At 39.6% G+C, this 22,092-nt stretch overlaps 1 protein-coding gene across 3 annotated transcripts in view; it reads left to right on the top strand.

Annotated features, from left to right (window-relative positions):
- HAT1 (histone acetyltransferase 1) overlaps window positions 1-21,813 on the top strand; it is a 37,014-nt gene extending 15,201 nt beyond the window's left edge. For all 3 annotated transcript variants that reach the window (XM_061608497.1, XM_061608496.1, XM_061608495.1), the window contains 7 exons: window positions 6,505-6,684; window positions 6,921-7,042; window positions 7,545-7,649; window positions 7,999-8,105; window positions 15,117-15,268; window positions 17,542-17,658; window positions 21,419-21,813. In XM_061608497.1, the coding sequence (XP_061464481.1) occupies window positions 6,505-6,684; window positions 6,921-7,042; window positions 7,545-7,649; window positions 7,999-8,105; window positions 15,117-15,268; window positions 17,542-17,658; window positions 21,419-21,586 (951 nt within the window). In that variant the 3' untranslated portion in view covers window positions 21,587-21,813. The remainder of the gene's footprint in view (window positions 1-6,504; window positions 6,685-6,920; window positions 7,043-7,544; window positions 7,650-7,998; window positions 8,106-15,116; window positions 15,269-17,541; window positions 17,659-21,418) is intronic.
- The last annotated feature ends 279 nt before the right edge of the window (window positions 21,814-22,092 follow it).

Raw genomic sequence — 22,092 nt, 5'->3', positions numbered from 1 at the left:
CCAGAGGGTCACCTTCCTCACCCCTTCCACTAAAATTAGGTTTGAAAGAGAATTCTATTGTAGCTAATATATTAGGTTGCAGAATGTGATGTCCACAACAGCTTTGGTTTGTAAATGTGCCCACAAGCTCAAAAAGGTTGGCAACCCCTGTGCTATACCATCTCTCAACCAGCTTTTAGCTTTATTTTTCACTCAGCCATTTTGAGGCTGCATTGTTGTTGAATTCAGTTTCAGAGATTTGATTTCTGGGCTAACATTTCTGTGATTGGTTACTCAAAGTTGGTCTTAACTAAATGTCTAATAGGGATGCTCAAAGAAAACAAAGTGACTTGATTCGCACTTCTTGCTCAATTTGGGATTAGCTGCCCACTAGATTGTACACTTCTCTGAATGTTGCAGTGCGATTCTCAGCAGCTTAAATGTATTTAAATTTATGTTTTGAAATTATTTTTTAAAAGTTGCTAATTAACGTGGCCATTAGTGGGTAGAAACATGTGAAAGTGACACTGATTAGAAATGAACTAATTCATCCATCCCTAACTTATATTTTGTGGAATTATTTTGGAAAGGCACCTCTTCAGCATGTTCATTTGAAGCACTGTGTAATTCTTTTCAAAACCACTTAAACAGAGCAAGCATCTGCCACCCTGAACTCCATCAAGAAGTTGGCTGCGTTCATGGGGCATCGACATAAAAGTTGTATAAGTACATTTGTATAATTTGGTATATTCTTATTAGTGTTTAAATTATTTGATCAAATTCCTTCAGTGCAGTTATGTCCTGCATTTTCCATACTAGTTACATTGAATGTTCTCTTCTAAATTAAGTTTTAGAACCCTAAATCATCTCAAGTGTCTGCCTGAATGTAAGGCTTCTTGTTCAGCAGAATGAATACTTGTACATGTCAAGTGAAATGTCCTGGAGAAAGAGGCATTATTAAATTCTATCGTGTGTCTGATACAGATTGTCCCTCCCCATCTTGTGATTTAGGCCTCACTCAATCAGACACAATTGTGGGATAGTGGGCATGAGGGTTGAAGACATATATTGGGGAAAGCAACAACAAAATCACATTAGGGAACAGATGTTCTGAGTTAGCTGCCATTTCATGCTACATTAATAAACACATACAGGGAATTCACCTGGTTTGGCAGAGTACATTGCCCTGTCAATCTACCATCATGTTTCAGATCCGAAGAATCATTCAGTAAGAGATTGGTAAAGTAGTTTATTGTGTAAAAATGACAATGTTTCTAGGGCTTATGCTTGCTTTACAACTTCTTTCCAGGTATACATCTGCCCAGGTTGCTTTTCTTAATCATATCTACTCAAGCATCAATTTCAGTAGGATTTCCTATCAAATAAGTGTGTTTAGCAGGGATGGAGAACCTGTGCCCCTTCAGAGGTTGTTGAACTTCCAATAGCCCCAGCCAGTATGTCCAGTGGTCTGGAGGGTGGGAGTTGAAGTCCAACAACATCTGAAGGACATCAGGTTCCACATTCCTGGTGTACAGGTTTGCAGCCTGAATGTAACAGCTGGTGTGGTAATACAGCTCATCACTGATTTAAGATTTGTTTAAAGAAGTTAGTACTTCGCACTGTTTTCCAAAACTACATACATGCATTACATAATAACCTTAATCTTAGCTATTGTTTCTTCTTCACAATAGGGGTAGGTCCTTTTGCTATCTGTATATTTAGTGCTATTTATTTTTTAAATTAAGCTTATCCATAATCCTAGAAATTGGAGATGTAAATATTAAAGGACAAGCCAAATGTAAAAAAATGCAGTGTGGGCTACCATCTTTCCCTCTTTCCACTTTATCATTTTTAATTTTTCTCTACCAAATTTTTATACAGCCTTTTTAGACATACTTTCCTCTTCTATAATTTTTCTCCATTTACTTACATAATATTTTCTTTCTGTGTTAGTCTTTCTTGCCCCCTCTTTTTTGTTGTATTCATATCTTTTTTTTTTCTCCAATAGCCTTCTGTGGGAGTAGGGCCAAATTTGAGTTAGGGCTGCCTCAAGTACAGCTGCAGACACACTTCTGGGTAAGCTCAGCTTGGGAACAATCATAGAAATAAGAGCGGCTGTTAAGATAACCAGAGTGCTTTTGCCTCATGTCTGTGGTCATTTGAAGGAAGGACTTGTAAATCAAAAGCTGTAGCTTATAGGTAAAATTTAACTTTCATACTTCCTCACTAAGCACTGTCTGAAGCAGGTGGGGAACTTTTTTGGCTCTCGGGGCCAGATCTTCACCTGGTCCTACCCTGTAGGCCAACTTTGACTCTTCTGTCAGTTACATGATGTCAGTTGATTGACAGGTGAGTTGTCCCAACCACCTGTCAAAATGCCTTATTTGTAAAGGACTTTGTCAGCCTCCTTGCACATCAACTTTCCACTTCTGACTTGGGAGGTGGAAAGGAGCTGTGCTGGGTGGCTTCAAAGAACAGTGTGGGAGGGAGAAGTGGCTTTCACTGAATGGAAACCACTTTCCCCTCCTTGAGCAAGATGCCTCCTGCTGTCCATCAACATGCCCTTATCCAGCAAAGGAACGATTGAGAGTCCACTTGAAGCTCTCGATAGTTCCTTTGAAGCCCTGCCCTTTCCCACCTCACAACTGATGCCATGTATTATGTCAGGTATAGGGCAGGTGGGCATGGCTACCCCAAAATGGCCTAGCAGGCCAAATGGAGAGGCCTGGTGGGCCAAGTTTGGCCCACAGGTTGGAGGTTCCTCAACCTTGGTCTAAAAGGAGGGTTGGGGAGTTGTGGGGGAGGCAGACCAGAGGGCACTAGCAAGAAGAGGAGTTCTCTCTTCACTGTCATACTCAGATACTCATCTCTTCCTCCCCTGGCTCTTTACAAAATCTTGCTCCTAACTTTCGCAAAATATTTACATCCCTGCATGGAACAGATTGCCTGCTACTAAATCAGGGATGGAGAAGCTCTGGCTCTCCAGATGTTGTTGGACTCCAACTCCCCTCATCCTGAATAGTTGGCCATGCTGACTGGGACTGATGTGAGTTGGGAGTCCAACAACATTGTTGTTAATAGGTAACCTTCCTTGGGATCAATAGAACTGATGAAGGGTGGCATATAAACTGAACAAATAAATACAATAGCATTCTGAGTGCCATAGGTACACTACTCATACGCTAGATAGTAGAAGATAGAATGGAGTCCTTCGCATGACATTGGAACAGGCAAAGTCTAGTCCACTACAAAATATGCTTTATATTATACACATGATCTCATATAGCATGGTATGTAATATGGTGTGTTAATAACATGTTGGGAAGCAGTAATAAACTGAAGAGTGGGGAGAATTAGCCATGGCTTTCATCTGCCTCTCTTTCCTAATAAAACATGCATTTTTACTCACAATTGTTCCATTCTAGTGCTCCTGTATAGTTCATAGAATATTTCTCTTTAGCACTTGTTTGGTAGTTCTAATAGAACTACAGGTGCCTTCTTACTATGCTTTTTTACTAAATACATTTAGTTTAGAAAAATGTTCTTAATTTTTATTCGAACCAATCCAATCAGTAGGAGAAGACATAAGCAAGTGTTACAAAGCTACATACATAATGGCTCTTTAGGAATATAAAGCTGATTAAATATGAACATTGGTGGCACCAAGGCATTAAGAATAAAGTGCACTTGGACTGAACATCCATATTCTACATCCTGCAAATATAGCTGATAGTAAAGTATTATTCATTTGCAGGTGCATTGCTTCTGCTTAGGGGGACGATAGTTGAAAGGACAGGAATTAGGAGTGTGTTGTATTAGCCTTTTGTAGTGTATTTTGTCCTAAGCGTCTTAATTTCCCTGTTTTGAATGCTAAGTAGCAAGGGTCTTGGTTTAGAATTAATACTTATCATGCATGTAAACGGTGTGAAAGAGCTGCTTAGTAAGTTAACACAAAGTGTTCTTGTGTCAGTCCTTATGGAAATAGATACAATACAAACATTACAGCTGAACTCACGGCAAACTCCATTAAGTAAAAACCTGGACTCATTGTTCAGAGCAGAGTTTGAATAGAGTGTAAGCTCATTTTGTTGAATGTAATGTCAGGCTTTTAGGGGTTGTATTGAGGGGGTAGGGTTTTGTTAAGTTGAGACCAATTCATTAAGTTTTATTGCCTGGTGAGAAGCGGCAATACGTTATTGTGAAACTTCATCAAATATTCATGGTTAAAGAGAAGTAGTAAATGTATTCAATCAAGTGGTCTTTTGGGGGCCTGAAAAGGATTATGATGTCTGCTCAGCTGATAGTCTGTAACATTCATTTTGCCTCTTTAACAAGGCTAATCTTAATTCAGTCTTGCTTGTAAAATTTATCCCTTCCCACCTTTGTGATCAAATTACATTTAAAAATTCTATGGGCAAAAGAAGTTTATTTTTCTTGTGTCTTTAGTGCCTTAAAGTATATTGACTTGGAACCATGTTCCCAAGTCTCTATTTTCTTGAGTATTTGGAATTTTGCTTGTATGTGTAAAACAGAATACAGGTTGGAAAAGAGTTGATCTTTTTTTGCTGGCAATTAGTTACCCAAATACCCTAACTTGTTTGGGTTGCTTTTGCTTAGCTTTAAGGGTGTGGGATTGTACTGAATATGTGCTACTCAGAAATAGTGGTCAAAGACTGTCCACTGAAGAATTCCATATTGAATAGTAAGTAGCTGCAGTGCACCCACCCTTAAAGACGTTTACACCCAACTAGCAAACCAGTGGGTCAGAGTTGCATTGTCTCTGCTGAGTAAGGCAGTGAAGTGTCTGGTCAGGACTTAGCAGCAGGCAAGATGGAAGGAAGTTGATTAAGCCAGCCTTTGGCAGTCAAGAATCTGAGCTGGCTTCTTTTTTCCTCTTCATTTTCTTTTAGCTTGTCTAAAGTTTAATGAGATAGTGGCATTGAGACAATATAATATTGTCTTAAAGCATTCCTCTTGTTGGACTGTTATAGTGAAAGGTTATTAGCTTGTTTATACTCTAATGAAATGCCAGTGTTTTTTCATGAATTTTTCTTTAAAAAAAGAATATGAACTTGGAATCTGATGTTAATGGAAAAGCACTCCTGCTGCTAATCAGAATCTTACCATTACAGAGTTATGCAGACCACAATGACACATCAGGAAGCATTAGTATTGATGATGATGATAACTATAACAACAACAACAATATCCCACCCTTCCTCCCAGTAGGAGCCCAGGGTAGCAAACCAAAACACTCTAAAACATCATAAAAACAGACATTAAAATATATTTAAACAAAAACATCTTTAAAAACATTAAAAAGCAAATCCAACACAGACTGGGATAAAGTCTCTACTTAAAAGGCATGTTGAAAGAGGAAGGTCTTTAGTAGGCGCTGAAAAAATAACAGATGGCACCAGTCTAATATTTAAGGGAAGGGAATTCCAAAGGGTAGGTGCCACTGCACTTAAGGTCCCCTTCCTATGTTGTGTGGAATGGACCTCCTGATCAGATGGTTATCTGCAGGAGGCCCTCGCCTGCAGAGCATAGTGATCGAATGGGCATATAAGGGGTAAGATAATCTTTCAGGTATCCTGGTCCTAAGCTGTATAGGGTTTCGTATACCAAAATCAGAACTTTGAACTTAGCCTAGTAGCTAATGGGCAGCCAGCACAATTCTTTCAGCAGAGGGGTGACATGTTGGCAATACCCTGTCCCAGTGAGCAGTTGTGCCGCTGCATTTTGCACCAGCTGCAGCTTCCGAACCAACCTCAAGGGCAGCCCCACATAGAGAGCATTACAGTAATCCAACCTGGAGGTTACCAGTGCATGGACAACAGTGGTCAGTTGTCTTCCAGCTTAAGCAGTTTTACTTAACATACTCACCGACCCTAAAGCTTTCTGTTCCGCTGGTGATGACTTTCAAGAGTCTGCTTGTATGTTTTAGCCCACTGTCCTGCCATACATAAAAGGAAGGTAACTGAAGAATAAGCTACAGCATTAGCTGTTGTGTATCTGTTTCTACCCTTGTGAGCATCAGTGATAATGTCAGTGGTCAGCCCCCCCCCTTTTTTTTTTTGCCTTCCGCCTCCAGTAAGGAGGACATACAGTTTTCCTGAGCAAAGCTTAATTCAGGAAAACCACAGTACAGTATCGTTATAAGAGACTTCTGGTGGATCCCTTGAAAGAGGATTTGAGCAATGTGAGTTACTATCCACCTTCCAAGATAATGGGGTATGTATGAATGCTCTGAGCTTTGTATGTTAGGGGCCACAAGGGGGCACCTTGTGTCAAGGTCCCATATATACCATTTTGTTGTGTTTGAGAGACAAAGATCTCTGCAAAACTATAGGAAACCACCATGGGTACTAAATGGACACTTCAACAAAATGCAGGCCTTAAGCATTTACTATATGTGAATTCTAGAAGTAATCAATTTCTTATTCCAAAAGAAATCATAGGACATAAATTGTCTGTAGAAAGTGGACTCCTTATTTTCTCATTGTATTCTTTCTTCATTTTCAGGCAGATGATGTGGAAAGTAAAATTAGAGAAATCATTCCACCAGGCTTTAGCAGGAGTACAGATGACTTTGTATCTGTGCTGGAAAAAGAGGTTAATTTCAAGCCATTTGGGATATTATTACATACATATTCAGTGCATAATGAAGAAGCAGGTGGAGACGTAAAATATCAAATATACAAGGTAAAAAGGAGGGGGAGGAATCAGATAATCTTTAGACCAAGCGATCCAGCTTTCCTGGTAACTTCCAAGTGACCCTAACATAATTACTTGTGTTAAGTAAAATGTTACTATTTTTGCAAGATCACTTTCAGAGTGCTACTAACAATTTCTCACAAAAGCACTTTATTATGCTTTGTGAGGTGCTCTCTTCTCTCCTGTGAAGAGCTTCACCTGACTTCTTCTGGCTTTTTCCCTAGGCTGACATGGCATGCCCAGGCTTTCGAGAGTATCATGAAAGGCTTCAGACCTTCTTGATGTGGTTTATTGAAACAGCTAGCTTTATTGACGTGGATGATGAAAGATGGAACTACTTTCTAGTGTAAGTACAGTTCTAAAGCAACAGTGGACCTTATTACCTCTACAAAGGCTGCATTTTAATTGTGGCTGGCCAATTATTGGAACAGTATAATGATATTTTTCCCAGGAAAGAGAAAACTATTGTTTATCAGGCTGGAGTTTGTGTCCATTATGCTTTGCGAGACCTTGAGAATAGAGCCAAATTAAATACTGTTGTCCGTTGGAGCCTTGAATGTAGGGCTTAAACAGTAAAATGAGCTTTGCCTGTGTTTTCTTTTACTTGCCACCTATTCATCTTTATAATAGGCAAGTGCGCTGAAGTGCTGTAAAGAGGTCTGATTTATCCAAGTTGCTGCACACCAATTAAGTGAATTGTACATTCAGGACATAGCAGGTGTACCCATTGGGCCCTCACAGAGTGGCTTGCTGACACTGAAAATTCAGTCAGAGAATGGAAAAGAAAATGGACACTGCATGGGAGCGCGACTGTAATTGACCTGCTTGGCTTTCTGTTTTATCTGCAGATTTGAGAAGTATAATAAGGATGGAGCTACGCTCTTTGCGACCGTGGGCTATATGACAGTCTATAATTACTATGTGTACCCAGACAAAACCCGGCCACGTGTAAGGTAATTGGCAGCATAACACGTGCCCTGCCTTTTATTTCAGAAGAGAGTACTGTTGAAGTTCCCAATACTTGTTTGTAATGGTATTAATTTTCTTTTTAAAAAAATCTAAAACTCTTGGCTGGCTTTGCTTTTATTTGTTTAATTGTTCGAATCTGAAATAGGATAGAATCTCAACCTTATAGTGGAATTATATTAGCAGCCTTTAAGGTTTTTGTATATAAAGCCTTATGCATAGTGAGATTGCAAGTCACTTTAAATAATCCTCAAAGGGAAAATATGTCCAGCTTTCTAGGGGTAAGGTATAGTTCTTATTTTCTGTTAAGTATTTTTTTTCTGGTTCTTTCTGTAGCCAAATGCTGATACTGCCTCCATTCCAAGGAGAAGGTCATGGGGCTCAGCTTTTAGAAACAGTTCATAGATACTATATGTCATCCCCTACAGTGCTTGATATAACAGGTATGTGATTGTCTTTCATTGGAGATAGGAATTGATTTATATGAAGCACTGAACATTACTTTCGACAGTACCATAACTTTCTGAATTCATCTGTCAAAATTAAACGATCTTTCAAAGATTAACTTAAGTAGAGGTCAAGGTTAATGCTACCCTTCCTTACAGAAGAACTGTGTATAATGTAATCCTGAAATCCTTTCCTTCCTGGGAACAGTGTGCCATGGAAATCCAGTCCCTAGCATTGAAAGGATTACCAGTTAATTAGCCATTTTTATTGCAAAGTACGCAGCTGACTTGACAAGAGGTTTAGGTTTCTGAAACTCCTTGCAGAGCTTGCTTCCTTTAGGCAAAATACTAACAGAAAAACACTGAAACCCTGTTTTTCTAATCACTAGAACTATACATTCCATTCTTATGACCCAGAGATGAAATATATGAATGTCTGAGAGTGAGGAAATAAAAAAGGACACTGGAATGGACTTCTGAGAAGATGCAAGATTAGCCTATAGCCCTGTGGCACCTTAGACTACTACAGCATAAGTTTTCATGTACTAGAGTCCACTTTGTAAGATTCCACAATAAGCGACATAGGATCCTGTTTGTAGTGGGCCTCTCCTTTGATATGATCTCTCCCTGAAGCAACATTTGTTCCCTTTGTTGGGGTTTAGATGTCAGCTAAAGATCTTTCTATTTGTTGAAGCCTTTCCAGTTCGATATGGTAATGTTTCACCCCAAACAGCATGTGTGGATTTTGTATTTTAATGACTGCTGTTTTACAAAGAGAGAAAGAAAATACTTTTAATGTGTTTTTAATTGCTAATATATTTTGCTGTATTGCCCTGTTTTCTGCTGAGGAAAGGTAATTCATAAATAAATAAAAATAAGTAATGGGGATATCTTCTGGAAGTTTATCCTATAACTGTTCAACGTGAGCTATTAAGAAAATAAATGCCAATACAATTAATTGGCTTGGATTAATAGGTGTCTCCTGCTTGCACTAAGGAGGGTGTTTTTTATTTTATTTATTGCTGATTCCCCTTTCCTGCTGCCGCTCTTATGCCATATTCCATGTTTTTCTGAAGGATCTTCCAAATATTAGGAGGGTGTAATAGGAAGGGGCAGTCTGAAAATTCCTGTTCTGCTTGGATAGGATACCTTGGTCGTAACTCTTCATTGAACTTTTCAGGAATTGTATTTATCAGTCCATTTTTTGCAGATTTAAATATACGTTTTAAAAAAGAAAAGAATCAGCTACTTTAGGCATGCAGTAGGGGTTTTGCCTTTTTAGATGTAAGCATCACCTGCAAAACATCACCCACATGACCTCTCACAAACTGCTTTTGATACATTTTTGCATTTTGAAAGCCTGTGGGGTTTCTGGAACAAGTTATGCAGTTGTTTGGGTCATGGTCGTATTATGTATAGTTCCATTCAGCAGAATTCTAATCTTTTTGTGAACCTGTCTACTGGGTAGTTTTCTTATTACATCATGGGAAAGATACTAATTTAGTGTAATGTAGTAGTAGTAATAAATAATGGCAGTCAGAACTAACAGAGAAGGACTCAGATGCTGCCAGTGTGTGTTATTTTTTTAAAAAAATTACTCGCAAGTTATTACTAAATTAAGTCTTTGGCCACAGTCTGTCACACGGTTAGCAAACGTCATGCCCTCCAGATGTTGTTGGACTACATGGCCAATGGTCAGGGATTATGGGACTTGTGGTGCAACCCCATTACACTACAGGACAAAAATGAGGGCACTGTGTTGACTACCCCTGATACCCTGTACTAAAAGGCTTTCCTAAGATCAACAAGAATAGAAATATATATTTTTAACAGCAATTTTCTTGGGTCACATCAAACTGTTTTTTAAGAATCCTCTATATTTCAAAAACTGCTTGCAGTTTGATGTTGGACAGGAGTAAAAAAACCCAATTGATGTGTAGTGCTGAGCCATGTGGTTTGTTTAAACATGTATCCGAATGCTAGGTACACCTCTGAATCTATCTGGATTTCAGTCCTGTTTATAAAAGCCCCATGGACTTTCCACATACTTTCCATCAGCTATGAAACATTATCAAATACTAATTGGTGACTAAAGACAAATTTTACTTTAATTGTGCATGTCTGTAAATAGAATATTCTATCTGAATCTTTCAGCCAGACATGCATTTACAGCATCTCACCCTTGATAGTACATAGAAATGGAGCTAGGCCATATGATGGCAGACAACAGGTCTCTGCATCAATGCATGGAATATGGTGTGCATTTTTTCAGTAAAACTTCTCTAAAACAGTTTTTAAATTGCCCTGTAGAATAATTTGCTAGGGAGCATGCTGTTTTCAACAGGGAGCTTGAAAGGTATGGAGAGATGAATTTTTATTTTTCATCCATTTCACATTGCTGCTGTTAAGGGAAAATTGGGTTGGACAGACAGGAGGGGGACAGGAAATTATGAAAGTGAGATGGCATTCAAAGTTATAAGGTGGCTGTATAAAGGGTGCATCACACTGAGTGAGATGTACAAGGTAATCGGATTTATAAAATAGTAGTTGGTTTAGAAGTCAGATTGACATAGTTAACCTCTTGATGTTTTTTTCATGAGTTTGTTACTTGGTTGAATTACACCTTTTCATATAACAGAAACTTGCTAATTTTATAATCCTAGTTCACATAAATTTGAATGTATCTTAAACACTATTTAAAGGTGGGAGTATTTACCACTGCTTTTTCAAACTTTTAAACCCCTAGCCCACCAAATTCTTTTCTCTGAAATTGAGATTTTTTTTTTCATTTCTGTATTCTCCTTCAGGGAGGTATAAAAAACACAAGACATTATGTAGAAGACTACAATCTCAAGTATATTAAATTGTAATGGCAGCTGTGCCCAAGTTGCCGTGGGCTCTGCTTGCCTGTGTGGAGAAGGTGAAAATGCATAGTGGAGAGACTCTAGGCATACCTGTTCCTCCCTTACTTGAGTGGATTCCCTATATTGCATACTCCTGCTGTTTCTCTAATCCAGCCTTGCATGCTGTTTGGGGCTGATAGGAGCTGTAGTCCAAAACATATGAATGGCACCAGGTTGGAGGGTGCTGTCTAATTATTTCTTACACCATACTGTGAGAGAGATGTCACTCAGCCTGCTGTCACATTCCCTTCCCTGTGATACTAGGCAATCAGCCTTGCAGAAGTTGGTGCCCAGTAGATTCACAGCTATCATCACAAATGAAAAGCCTTTATCTGGAATGGAGGTGATGAACCTTTTCCAGCCAGCCGGCCAGATCTTTGGTTCCCCCATCCACAGAGAGTCACCAACAGACTGGCTGAGCCACTCACTTGACATCACGATGATGTCAGGTGACCCATTTTTCCTTTTGAGTTGAAGCCATGCTGCAAAGGAAGATCCAAACTGATCTGTGTGGGACTGCTGATGAGCACTGACTTCAAGCTTTGTTTTTGGCAGGGGTCAGCTGCTCTACAGAGTTCACAGTGGGATCAGCTGATCAGTGATGACAGTAAACTTCCTCGCCAGGGAACATTTGGAACACTAATAGAATCATAGAGTTGGAAGGGGCCTATCAGGCCATCAAGTCCAACCCCCTGCTCAATGCAGGAATCCAAATTAAAGCATACCCTACAGGTGGCTCCCCAGCTGCCTCTTGAATGCCTCCAGTGTCAGAGAGCCCATCACCTCACACAGTTAGTTTCATTGTCGTACCACTCTAAGTTAGGAAGTTTTCCCTGATGTTCAGTCGAAATCTGGCTTCCTGCAACTTGAGCCAATTATTCCATGTCCTGCACTCTGGGATGATCAAAGAGATCCTGGCTGTCCTCTGTGTGGCAACCTTTCAAGTACTTGAAGAGTGCTATCATATCTCCCCTCACTCTTCTCAAGACTAAACATGCCCAGTTCTTTCAGTCTCTCATAGGGCTTTGCTTCCAGTCCCCTGATCATCTTTGTTGCCCTCCTCTGAACTGCTCCAGTTTGTCTGCATCCTTCTTAAAGTGTGGTATCCAGAACTGGACACAGTACTCAAGATGAGGCTTAACCAGTGCCAAATAGAGGGGAACCAATACTTCACGCGATTTGGAAGCTATACTTCTATTAATGCAGTTTAAAATAGTATTTGCCTTTTTTGCAGCCACATTGGTGTTGGCTCATGTTCAGCTTGTAATCAGCAACATTCCCAAGATCCTTCTCACATGCAGTATTGCTGCGCCAAGTATCCCCCATAATATAACTGTGCATTTGGTTTCTTTTTCCTAGGTGTAGAACTTTGCACTTATCCCTGTTAAATGTCATTCTGTTGTTTTCAGCCCAATACTCCAGCCTATCAAGATCTCTTTGAATTTTGTTTGTTTTCCAAGGTATTAAGTTATCCCTCCCAATTTTGCATTGTCTGATAAGCATTCCCTGCACCTCCTCATCCAAGTCATTAATAAAAATGTTGAAGAGCACTGGGCCCAGGAACGAGCCCTGCGGTACCCTGCACATTACTTCCCCCCCCCCCAGTTTGAGAAGGAACCATTGATAAGCACTCTTTGAGTATGATTCTGTAGCCAACTGTGGGTCTACCTGATAGTTGTTCCATCCAGCCCACGTTTAGCTAGCTTGCTAATCAGAATATGATGGGGCACTTTGTCAAAAGTTTTGCTGAAGTCGAGATATATTACTCCACAGCATTCTCACAGTCTACCAGGGAGGTTACCCGATCAAAAAATGAGACAAAATTAGTCTGGCAGGATTTGTTCTTGATAAATCCATGTTGGCTTTTAGAAATTACTGCATTGTTTTCAAGGTGCATACAGACTGACTGCTTTATAATCTGCTCCAGAATTTTTCCAGGGATTGATGTCAATTTTTCCAGGGATTGACTGGTGTGTAGTTCCCAGGTTTCTCCTTTTTGCCCTTTTTGAAAATTGGGACAACATTAGCCCTCCTCCAGTCGCCCGGCACTTTACCCATTCTCCACGATTTTGTAAAGATAGTAGACAGTGGTTCCGAGAGTTCTTCAGCCAGTTCCTTCAATACTCTAGGATGAAGTTCATTGGGCCCTGCAGATTTGAACTTGTTCAAAGTGATTAGATATTCCTTGACCATTTGTCTATCAATCCCAAGTTGCAATCATGCCCCTTCAACTTCTTGTTTCCCAGGACAGTCATAGACACTCTTTTGGGAGAAGACTGAGCCAGAGTAGGAATTGAGAACTTCTGCCTTTTCTTTGTCATCTGTTATGATTTCGCCATCCTCATTGAGTAGCTGTACCACCCTTTCTTTTCTCTGACTTTTACTATGGATGTACCTCAAGAAAGCTTTTTTTGTTGCTCTTTAAGGCTCCTGCTTGTTCATTGGAAGCTGTCACTTGTATCCAATGCTCTGTGTGCTTAGTCCCACTGGTGCAGCAGACCTTCCATTTCCTCTCCTTACCCCCATGCATCCCCCCAAAACCTGCTCTGAAGGGATAGAAGAAGTGCAGTTGCGTGCATAGAAGTCTGTTGTGCCAGTGGAGCTGCAGCACGGGGTATGGTCCAGTATTTCTACGTGCCACACATCTGATGTTGGGTATGGGGTAGTTTGGGGGGAAATACTCAAATATATTTAAATCCATTTATTTCTTTGTAGTGATTGCATTTAAATTGAATATCCATGCTCAGATGTTTAACTTTTTGTAAACTTGAGTTTTATGCAGATATATGAAAATGTTTACTTCTGATTTATAAACAAGGTAGACTACAATAGCTGAATGTTTATTTTCCTCCTGTTACAGCCGTTGCGTCACTTGACTTGCTGATGAGCATTTGGAGGCACAGCATATGCCCAAAGCCAAGCAGAAGTTTTCATATAACTAATGAATGGATTTCTGCTAGAATGTTTGTCTAGTATTTATTAAAGGATATTTTTGAAAGTCCCTCAGAAATGTTTATTCACACGTGTAAGAAAAATGAAAGCTAAAGAATCCTATAAACATGGGTCAAGGGCTGTTCATTAGCATGCAACTTGCAGAACACTCTATTTTTCCAAAATGAAATGTTGCTGTTACGTTGCAGCCCTCAAAGTGCATTAAATCCATGGAAAGTCTCCATTTCACTACAACAAATGGCTTTTTATGTTGACTTTTAGAAGGCTTTGTTGGGCTTTCAAAGGACCAAGAAGGCCAGTTAAATCCACAGAATAGAAATTACCTTCAGATTTGTGTGTGTTTACAAAACTTGAGAAAGCCAGAGGTGGTATAGATGTGTTTATCTAGAAAATGAACAATCACCACAACAAAGTAAGACAAGGTATAAACAGTACGTAGTTTTAAATATTTTTGCTTTTCCTTTGCTATTCAACATGGCACTAAAGATTTTTCCTTGCACAACAAAATGTTTCCCCTCCCTTTCCCCTGCATGCCCCATAAATCTGTTCTGGGGGTTCCCTCATCCATCTGGGAAAAGATTTAGGGGTAGTGCAGGGCATGCACAGAGATATGAGACGGGGTTACGTCCCATTATGCAAATGGAAATCTTTGCGCATGCACAATTTAGTTGAAAACCACCCTAAATAATTAATCAATTTATCTACAATGGATACTGATTTCTAAAATGTTGTTGTTAATAATATCCAATAATAATAATAATAATCAATAAAAATATAAAAAATATAGGCAATTGCAAGCGTAAAAACATGTTACATCATAAAATCATCTGGGATGTAAAACAATGTCCAAGTGTGTGTCTCCACATGTGACCATGCATGGTTGATAGTTGTTGCCTCTGTTTCAATGAATTGAATAAAAGAATACCAAGGATGGAAAATGTGTGCATCCTTATGCTTTCTGACATTGACAAGTTAATTTTTCAGGTAAAGCAACAGTCCAAACCTGACCATACATGTCCAGGGAAAGACCCTCCAATATGTGCCATTTGTGTGTTGAATACTGATTTTTTAAAAATATTTCTGAAGGTATCAGATCTGATTGTTTGGAAAGTGGGGGGAAAGTTTCCAAAATGCTTCTGCTTTGTTCTTTTAGCTGAAGACCCATCTGAAAATTATGTGAAACTTCGAGATTTTGTATTAGTGAAACTGTGTCAAGATTTGCATTGCTTTTCTCCAGAGAAGCTCAAGCAAGGTTTCAGCCAAGATATGGTAACAGAAGCTCAACAAAAGCTGAAAGTGAATAAGGTAAAAGATATTAAAATATTGTATAGATGTGATCACCTTATGGGTTATATTCAGTGTGGTTCTTCTGCAAACAAGCAGAGTCCTTCTGTTCACAGAAGGGCTCTTGATCTAATGAAGGGCTTCATTAATGAGAGAGGGGGCATTTTTGCTGATTTTTCTCTCCCCTTGCAGCCCACTGCCCACCAAAAATCTACTCTGGAATAGCATGTTGTGGGAGGCTGCAGAGGGAGTTGGAATTGCTGAGAATTGCTCCCCCCTCATCATTAACGGAAGCTTCTGCAAGATCAAGATTCCTTCTGTTCATGCTAGGGCAGCATCATATTCAATCCTATGTCTAGTGCTTTAATGTTCAAAAGAATTGTTAAGTTTTAAAAAAACCCTCTCTTTAGTGGCTATCAGCCTTAGGGTAGCATTTTGAATCCCATCAGCTGTTTCTAGAAGACAATGGCCTACATATTGGCCAACAATTGGCCTACCCAATCATATTTGGGTTACCAAGAGGAACCTTTAGGCTGTCCTTAAGCCATGGCTTCTGTTGATTAAATGAAGCTAATGTGTTCATTCCATTGCAACAGGGCACCCCTGCTGGTATAGGATTCAGTAATGCATTTGGGGAATTTAGGGCTACTTAATTTTCTAGGAAGAAAAGTCTCAGAACTATTTGAAGAGTGTATAGATTACAAAACATCTTAACCAGGAAGAAATGGGAAAGACAATGGCTACATTTAGTGGCACTGGGGTTGTCTCCAGCTAAATCATGGCATGCATGGGATGATTGCAACTAGCACAACAGAACTTACCCCTCATCCTCACCCAGCTTCCTCAGCCCTCGGGCAGATTTTGGAGTAGTAGAGGGAACAACAGAGAGGGGAAGTTCTGCTGCACTCATGGAAGTCGTTCCACGTGTACAATGTTGTAGTTGGATACAATGCTTGGTACATTCATGGATTGCTTTTGGAATGTCTCATTATTTGCCTAGAAAGTAAAATGAGATGTTAAACTGAAAATTATGGTGGGGGGATCTGGTAAAAGCTGGAGGACTTCTAAAACAGGATTGGGATAATGCTATGGACAGTATTTTAATGTGTTTCTTTTGTAAACTGGTTTGAGGGATTTTTTTACCATCGAGCAGTATATAAACCTTGTTAAAATAGATAAATAAGTATGTGATTTTTCAGGCATCTTTTGAAGACCTTTTTTACATAGACAGTCCTATGCAACTGTGTAATTTTTTTATCAGGTGGTTATTTAAATAGTGTTATTTTTTTATGGTGTTTCATATTTTATTGTATACGCATCTGCTGTACACCCCCATGTTATATTGTATGACTTGGGGTGTATAAATACTTTGATAAACAAAGAAATTAGTAGCATATGCCAAAGAATGAAGCAAGCATTTCCCTCATGTTTGATATTTGTTTGGTTGAACACACAAAAATGATGTTGACAGCCAATCATGAACTCACAGGTGACAAGAATTGCTAGCCAGTGGGAGACACTTGAAAGAACTGGGTCCTTTCAGATAAGATACTAAGGATGGGTGTATAGGTTTTCCCCTTAATCATCAAGGCTTATATGAATGGCCATGTTTCCTGTGGCCACTGAAGTTTAAGATATGAAAAATGTAATAATGAAGGAAAAAATATTGTTCCTCACACAATCAGTTGCTCCTACATTGGGGCAACTATCTTTCTGTATTCCTATCTGTAGGATGCAGCATGCTGCTGTGCAGGGAAGCACACATCCTATCTAGTAATGGTCTGAGCACCTGGCATAGCTACCAGGGTATCTGTGACTGAGTGGATGTGTGAGACACTCAATAGAATCTTGGTGCTAGGAGGAACTTCTAAGTGAAGTGTCTTGTCGCACCTGTCAGTTAAGTAGGAGAGTGAAAGAACCTTGCTCCCACTCTCCAGCCTATCAACAGAATCGCTCTCTTGCTGAGTGAGGGAGAGAGTGTCAGAACAGAACTGTAGAACCCGCTCTGCTCAGCTTCTGTGAAACTTGACATTTGACCAGCTGAGCCTTCTCCGCTAAGAAAACGCATGTACATCATAGGGCAGAAACAGGGTACAGAGTTACAGCATTTGAAGGTCTCCAGACTGAGGGCAATGGATAAATGGGGATAATTGTAAAGCATATTACCCAGAGAGTGATTGGAAGCTAGATGTGTCAGGATTTAAAGACAGAGGGTAGGGTATACAGTTATTTGTATATTACAAGCAATAACAATTCTAGGTCTTGATTGGTATGCCTCTCCCCTTCTTTCTTAGCAACATACAAGACGGGTGTATGAAATACTCCGGCTGCGTGCAACAGACATGGGTAATGCAGAACAATCCAGAAGCTACCGATTGGATGTGAAAAGAAGACTAATGGGCCCTTACAAGGTGGCTTCTAACTTTCATGTGTATTTTTAAAGCTATTTTCATTATAAACAGTTTATGTCAAGACTTTTGTGCATAATTATTATCTTTCTTTTCATTTTTCTCTTTATAGAGGTGTCTCAATACTTTTGTTAAAATCACAGCCACACAGTACTAATAGCTTTGATCCACAAGAAATGGAGGAAAAGAGTATATTGAGACTATATAAAAGAATGGCACAGTCGTGCCAAGATTAGGAGTCTGATTCCTGGTTTCTTGTTTTTTGCAATATTAGGCAAATACTGGTAACAGTAGCATGGTATACCAAATACATTTATATAAAAGATAACATTCCTTTCAGAGCTTATGTGGGCAGGAGTTCTGTAAGGGTTATAAACAGATTTCCCTACTAAAATGGATAAGCTAAACAAAGGAAAAAAGAAAAGGATATTCAATGCATATTGTACTTATATATCTAGTCATTGGCCAGTATTTAGAGAGGCCCATGAGCAAAGCGTGGTGCTGAACACGGGGTGTGTGTGGCTGCCTTTTCTTGCTGGCAGCAGTCCCTTAAAAGAGCCTCTAGGAGAGTTTGAAGGGCAGAGAGTTGTTACAAGACGAAAGACGAAAAGCCTCTGTGCATGTGAGGAAAGCTGCTGTGTTTTTGGATCTTGGCCAGTAACAGTGCAGAAGTGGGTTTATTCTAGAAAATGATACTATTAAGCTATCTGAGAATAGCAGCAAACACAATACACCATCAGTCCTCTGAGCAAGTTGTTTCACTAAAAATAAGAGAGGCAGCATTTGGCATAATACAGGATAGAATCCCACATCTTATTAGGTGGGACCCATCTGAATCTAGAGGATTAATTATACTGAACATTTTGCCGTATGGCTTAGAAACCACTGCACTTTGAAATAAGCCATTTCCTTCCCTGTAGGTAGAAAGCAGTTTCAACGCTCTGTTCCCCAAAATGTCTTGTAACAGCTACTGACAACTAATCAGTTAGTAAATAAAAGACAAACTAGGTAATGTGAACAATCTCTTACTTTTTTAAACTCAAAAGCAGCAGCATGAGCTTTCTAATGTGGATGAAGGACAGTGAGAGAAGCTGCATGACAGTTTTCCTTCCTTCTGTATCTCCTCAAAATCGTCCTTCCAAAGCTGCTTTTTGCCTCTTGCAGGAAGACGTGAAACCTCTGTATCTTCAAAAAATGAGAGTGCAGCTTGAGGTTTGTGGAATTTTGAATGGAAAAACAGCAGGAAGGAAAAGGGTTATGTTAGCCTTGTATTTGAGCACTAGCCTGGTAGCCATGCGTGACAAGTAATTTCATTCAAGTGAGTGAGTAGCTGGTAGAAGAGATGTTGAGCACTCTGTCCATCCCTATGCCCAACATATAAACTAACACGGATCCCAGAGGACAGAAATAGGCTAGTAACTTTTGTAGATTTATTTACAAGGTTGTGTTGATCAACCTCACATCTGCTACGTTGTCAGGAGTTTCCTAAGTATCATCTTAGTTTGGCCTTAATTTTTTATACTCCTGATGTTTTGAGAGAAATTCTGTCTTGTCAAATGTTCTTTTATGTTACAGGGATGCAACTGTAAGTGGAGAGTATCTTCAACATTAACAAAGACAACTCGTGTTTTAAATTGATCAAGTAATTCAATTGGGAAATAGTACAGTAAGGCCCCACTCATATGGCAGGTTAGGTTCCAGACCCCCACCGAAAAGTGAAACCTGCTGAAAAGCGGATCAGCTGTAGCGTGAGGGTCTGGAACCTAACCCACTGATCGTGCCGGAGGAGAAGATCAGCTCTAGCGTGCTACAGCTGATCTTCCCCTCTGGCGCGATCAGCTGGAGTGCAGGAGTCTGATCGCCCCGAGGAGGAGAAGATCAGCTGTAGCGCACTACAGCTGATCATCCCCTCCTCCGGCGCAATCGGATCGAGCGCGGGAGTCTGATCATGCCAGAAGAGGAGATCAGCTGTAGCGCTCCACAGCTGATCTTCCCCTCCTCCGGCGAGATCAGCTGGAGAGCGGGGAGCTCCAGCCCCCCTTCCAGCTGATTGCCCTGCTGGCACCGTATTAGCGGAACGCCGAGAAGCAGGGCCCTACTGTACCCAATGAAATGTAGCATTCAAGGAGACTGAGAGAGGATGACAAAAGAGGGGGGAAATCTTAGTGATAAAGAAATTACACATTTCTTTAAGCATTTTGATGTGGTTGCTGTGGTTTCCATATGTCCAGGAGATCAGCAGATTACCTGTTCTGCATGGGGTCACGCTCCCTCTGCAGGACCAGGTCTGTAGCCTAGGGGTACTTCTGGATTCATCTTTGTCACTAGAGGCCCAAGTATCCTTTGTGGCTAGAACTGTTGCATACTAGCTTTGTATGGTTCATCAGCTATAACTGTTCCTGAACAGGGATAGCTTGATCTCTATAGTCTATGCACTGGCAACTTGAGGCTGGATTACTGTGATGCGCTCTATGTGGGGCTTCCTTGGCCTTGGCTCGGACACTCCAGCTGCTGCAAAATGCAGCGGCCAGATTGCTGATGGGAGCACATGGCCAACAACATGTGACACAGCTTTTAAAACATCTGCACTGGCTGCCCATCCACTGCTGAGCCAGGTTCAAGGTCCTTGTATTAATTTACAAAGCTCTGAACAACTTAGTCCAAGGTATTTTAGGGACCGCCTGAACCCTTCTATCCCAGCTTGATCACTGAGATCATCTGCAGGAGTGGCTTTGGTTGTCCCCTGAGTTGGCGAGGCTCATTTGACATCAACATGAAATCAAGCCTTATTGGCCCAGTTCTCTGGAATGCGCTGCCAACAGAGATTCATCAGGAGTCTTCTGTTTTCACTTTTAAGCGCCTGCTGAAAACCTTTCTGTTCTGCCAGGCTTATGCAGGCAAATAAGAAGATGCTTTTTTTGCAACAGTTGACCTTTTTATTGTATTTTTAATGTTTTTATTCTATGGTGGTGGTTGTTTTAATGTGTTGTAAACTGCTTTGATTTTAACAAAATAGCGGTATACAAATATTTTTATAAATAAATAAATTTCATGCATCATTGGTTCAACACTGAATAGTTGTATTATACCTTGTTTTAAGGAGGAAAAAGTTGAAATAGCATGTTATGAATCCTCATTGCCAAGAATTTTGTAAAGCATAGCCATGACCAAGTCCCACTGAAAACAAAGGAATGGGATTTACTCATGTCTGTCTCTTCTTGTATTGTGCCTGTTGTATGTGAAAAGTTAGGGGCGTAGTTAGAGATATCCTGTGAACTCAGCATACAGTAATATCAAAATATCCCAGTCTGCATCTGTGTTGGAATCGCTTTTTAATATGTTTTTAAACATTTTTTAACAATATGTTTTAACCTTTTTTTTTTTTTTAAGTTGTTTTCAAAGCTTTTTTAAAGGACTGTTTTTAAAGAAGTTTTGTTTTAATTTTAAAGCATTTTAAAGTCTGTTTTTATGATGTTTTAAAGTGTTTTTAGTGCTTTTGTTTGCCGCCCTGGGCTCCTGCTGGGAGGAAGGGCGGAATATAAATCAAATAATAAATAAACAAAATAAAACGGAAGGGGACAGCCAGTCACTTCCTAAGCTACATTTCAGTAAGAAGATAAATTCAATAGGGTTTTCTGAAGGATCTATTCTTAATACTTCTAGATGTGAGGTTACTTTCATTTTATTTTTAAAAAAAAGTAATTTAGCCTTAAAAAGAATGAGATGTGGTAATGCTGTTCATGTAAATTTTTGTTTGTTGTAGAAAAAGCAAAGAGAGCTTGCTAAGATGAGAAGATGTTTGAGACCAGAAGAGTTAACAAACCAGTTGAACCAAATAGACATAAATTTGCAACACAAACAGTTAGAAGAAACCTTCCAGCAGCTTGTATCAGATTATCGAAGGGTCTTAGAACGGCTTGCTCAAGTCTGAGGATTCTCTACAGGAAATGTGAAGATTTCTGTATATTGTGTTGTGAAATACATCCATGATCACTGCTTCACTGCAAAATTTCATGTGACATCTTAATCACTTTCAAGATGACTGTGGTGGTTTTCTGTGCATTTTGAATATTTTCTATTTTTGTGTTGTAGATTTTAAAAAGCTGTACTTAGATTTTGGGGCACTTTGCTGAAATAAAGTAGATTGAGATACACTAATAGTGGTGTAGTCTGGATTTTTCTACAGTGCTTGACATTTTTAGTTTGCCAGCTAAGGTGCAGCAGTAACATGACAAAGTAAAATTGCATAGATGTCAATGCACATTGAAAGGGAATATAAAGATTACTGGATACAAAGTGGGAGAAATAAACCATAACTTAAATCTAATTTTTGTGGATATGTAGATTGCTATCAGCAAGATGATGTATATACATTTTACTACAAATCCAAAGTGGATGTAAAGTCTGACATGTTCCAAATCAATTTCTACTTCTACT

The sequence above is a fragment of the Rhineura floridana genome, chromosome 2, assembly GCF_030035675.1.
Source record: "Rhineura floridana isolate rRhiFlo1 chromosome 2, rRhiFlo1.hap2, whole genome shotgun sequence".
Classification (NCBI taxonomy): Eukaryota; Metazoa; Chordata; class Lepidosauria; order Squamata; family Rhineuridae; genus Rhineura; species Rhineura floridana.
The sequence above is the reverse complement of the archived record's forward strand: the minus strand, read 5'-3'. Positions and strand labels throughout refer to the sequence as shown.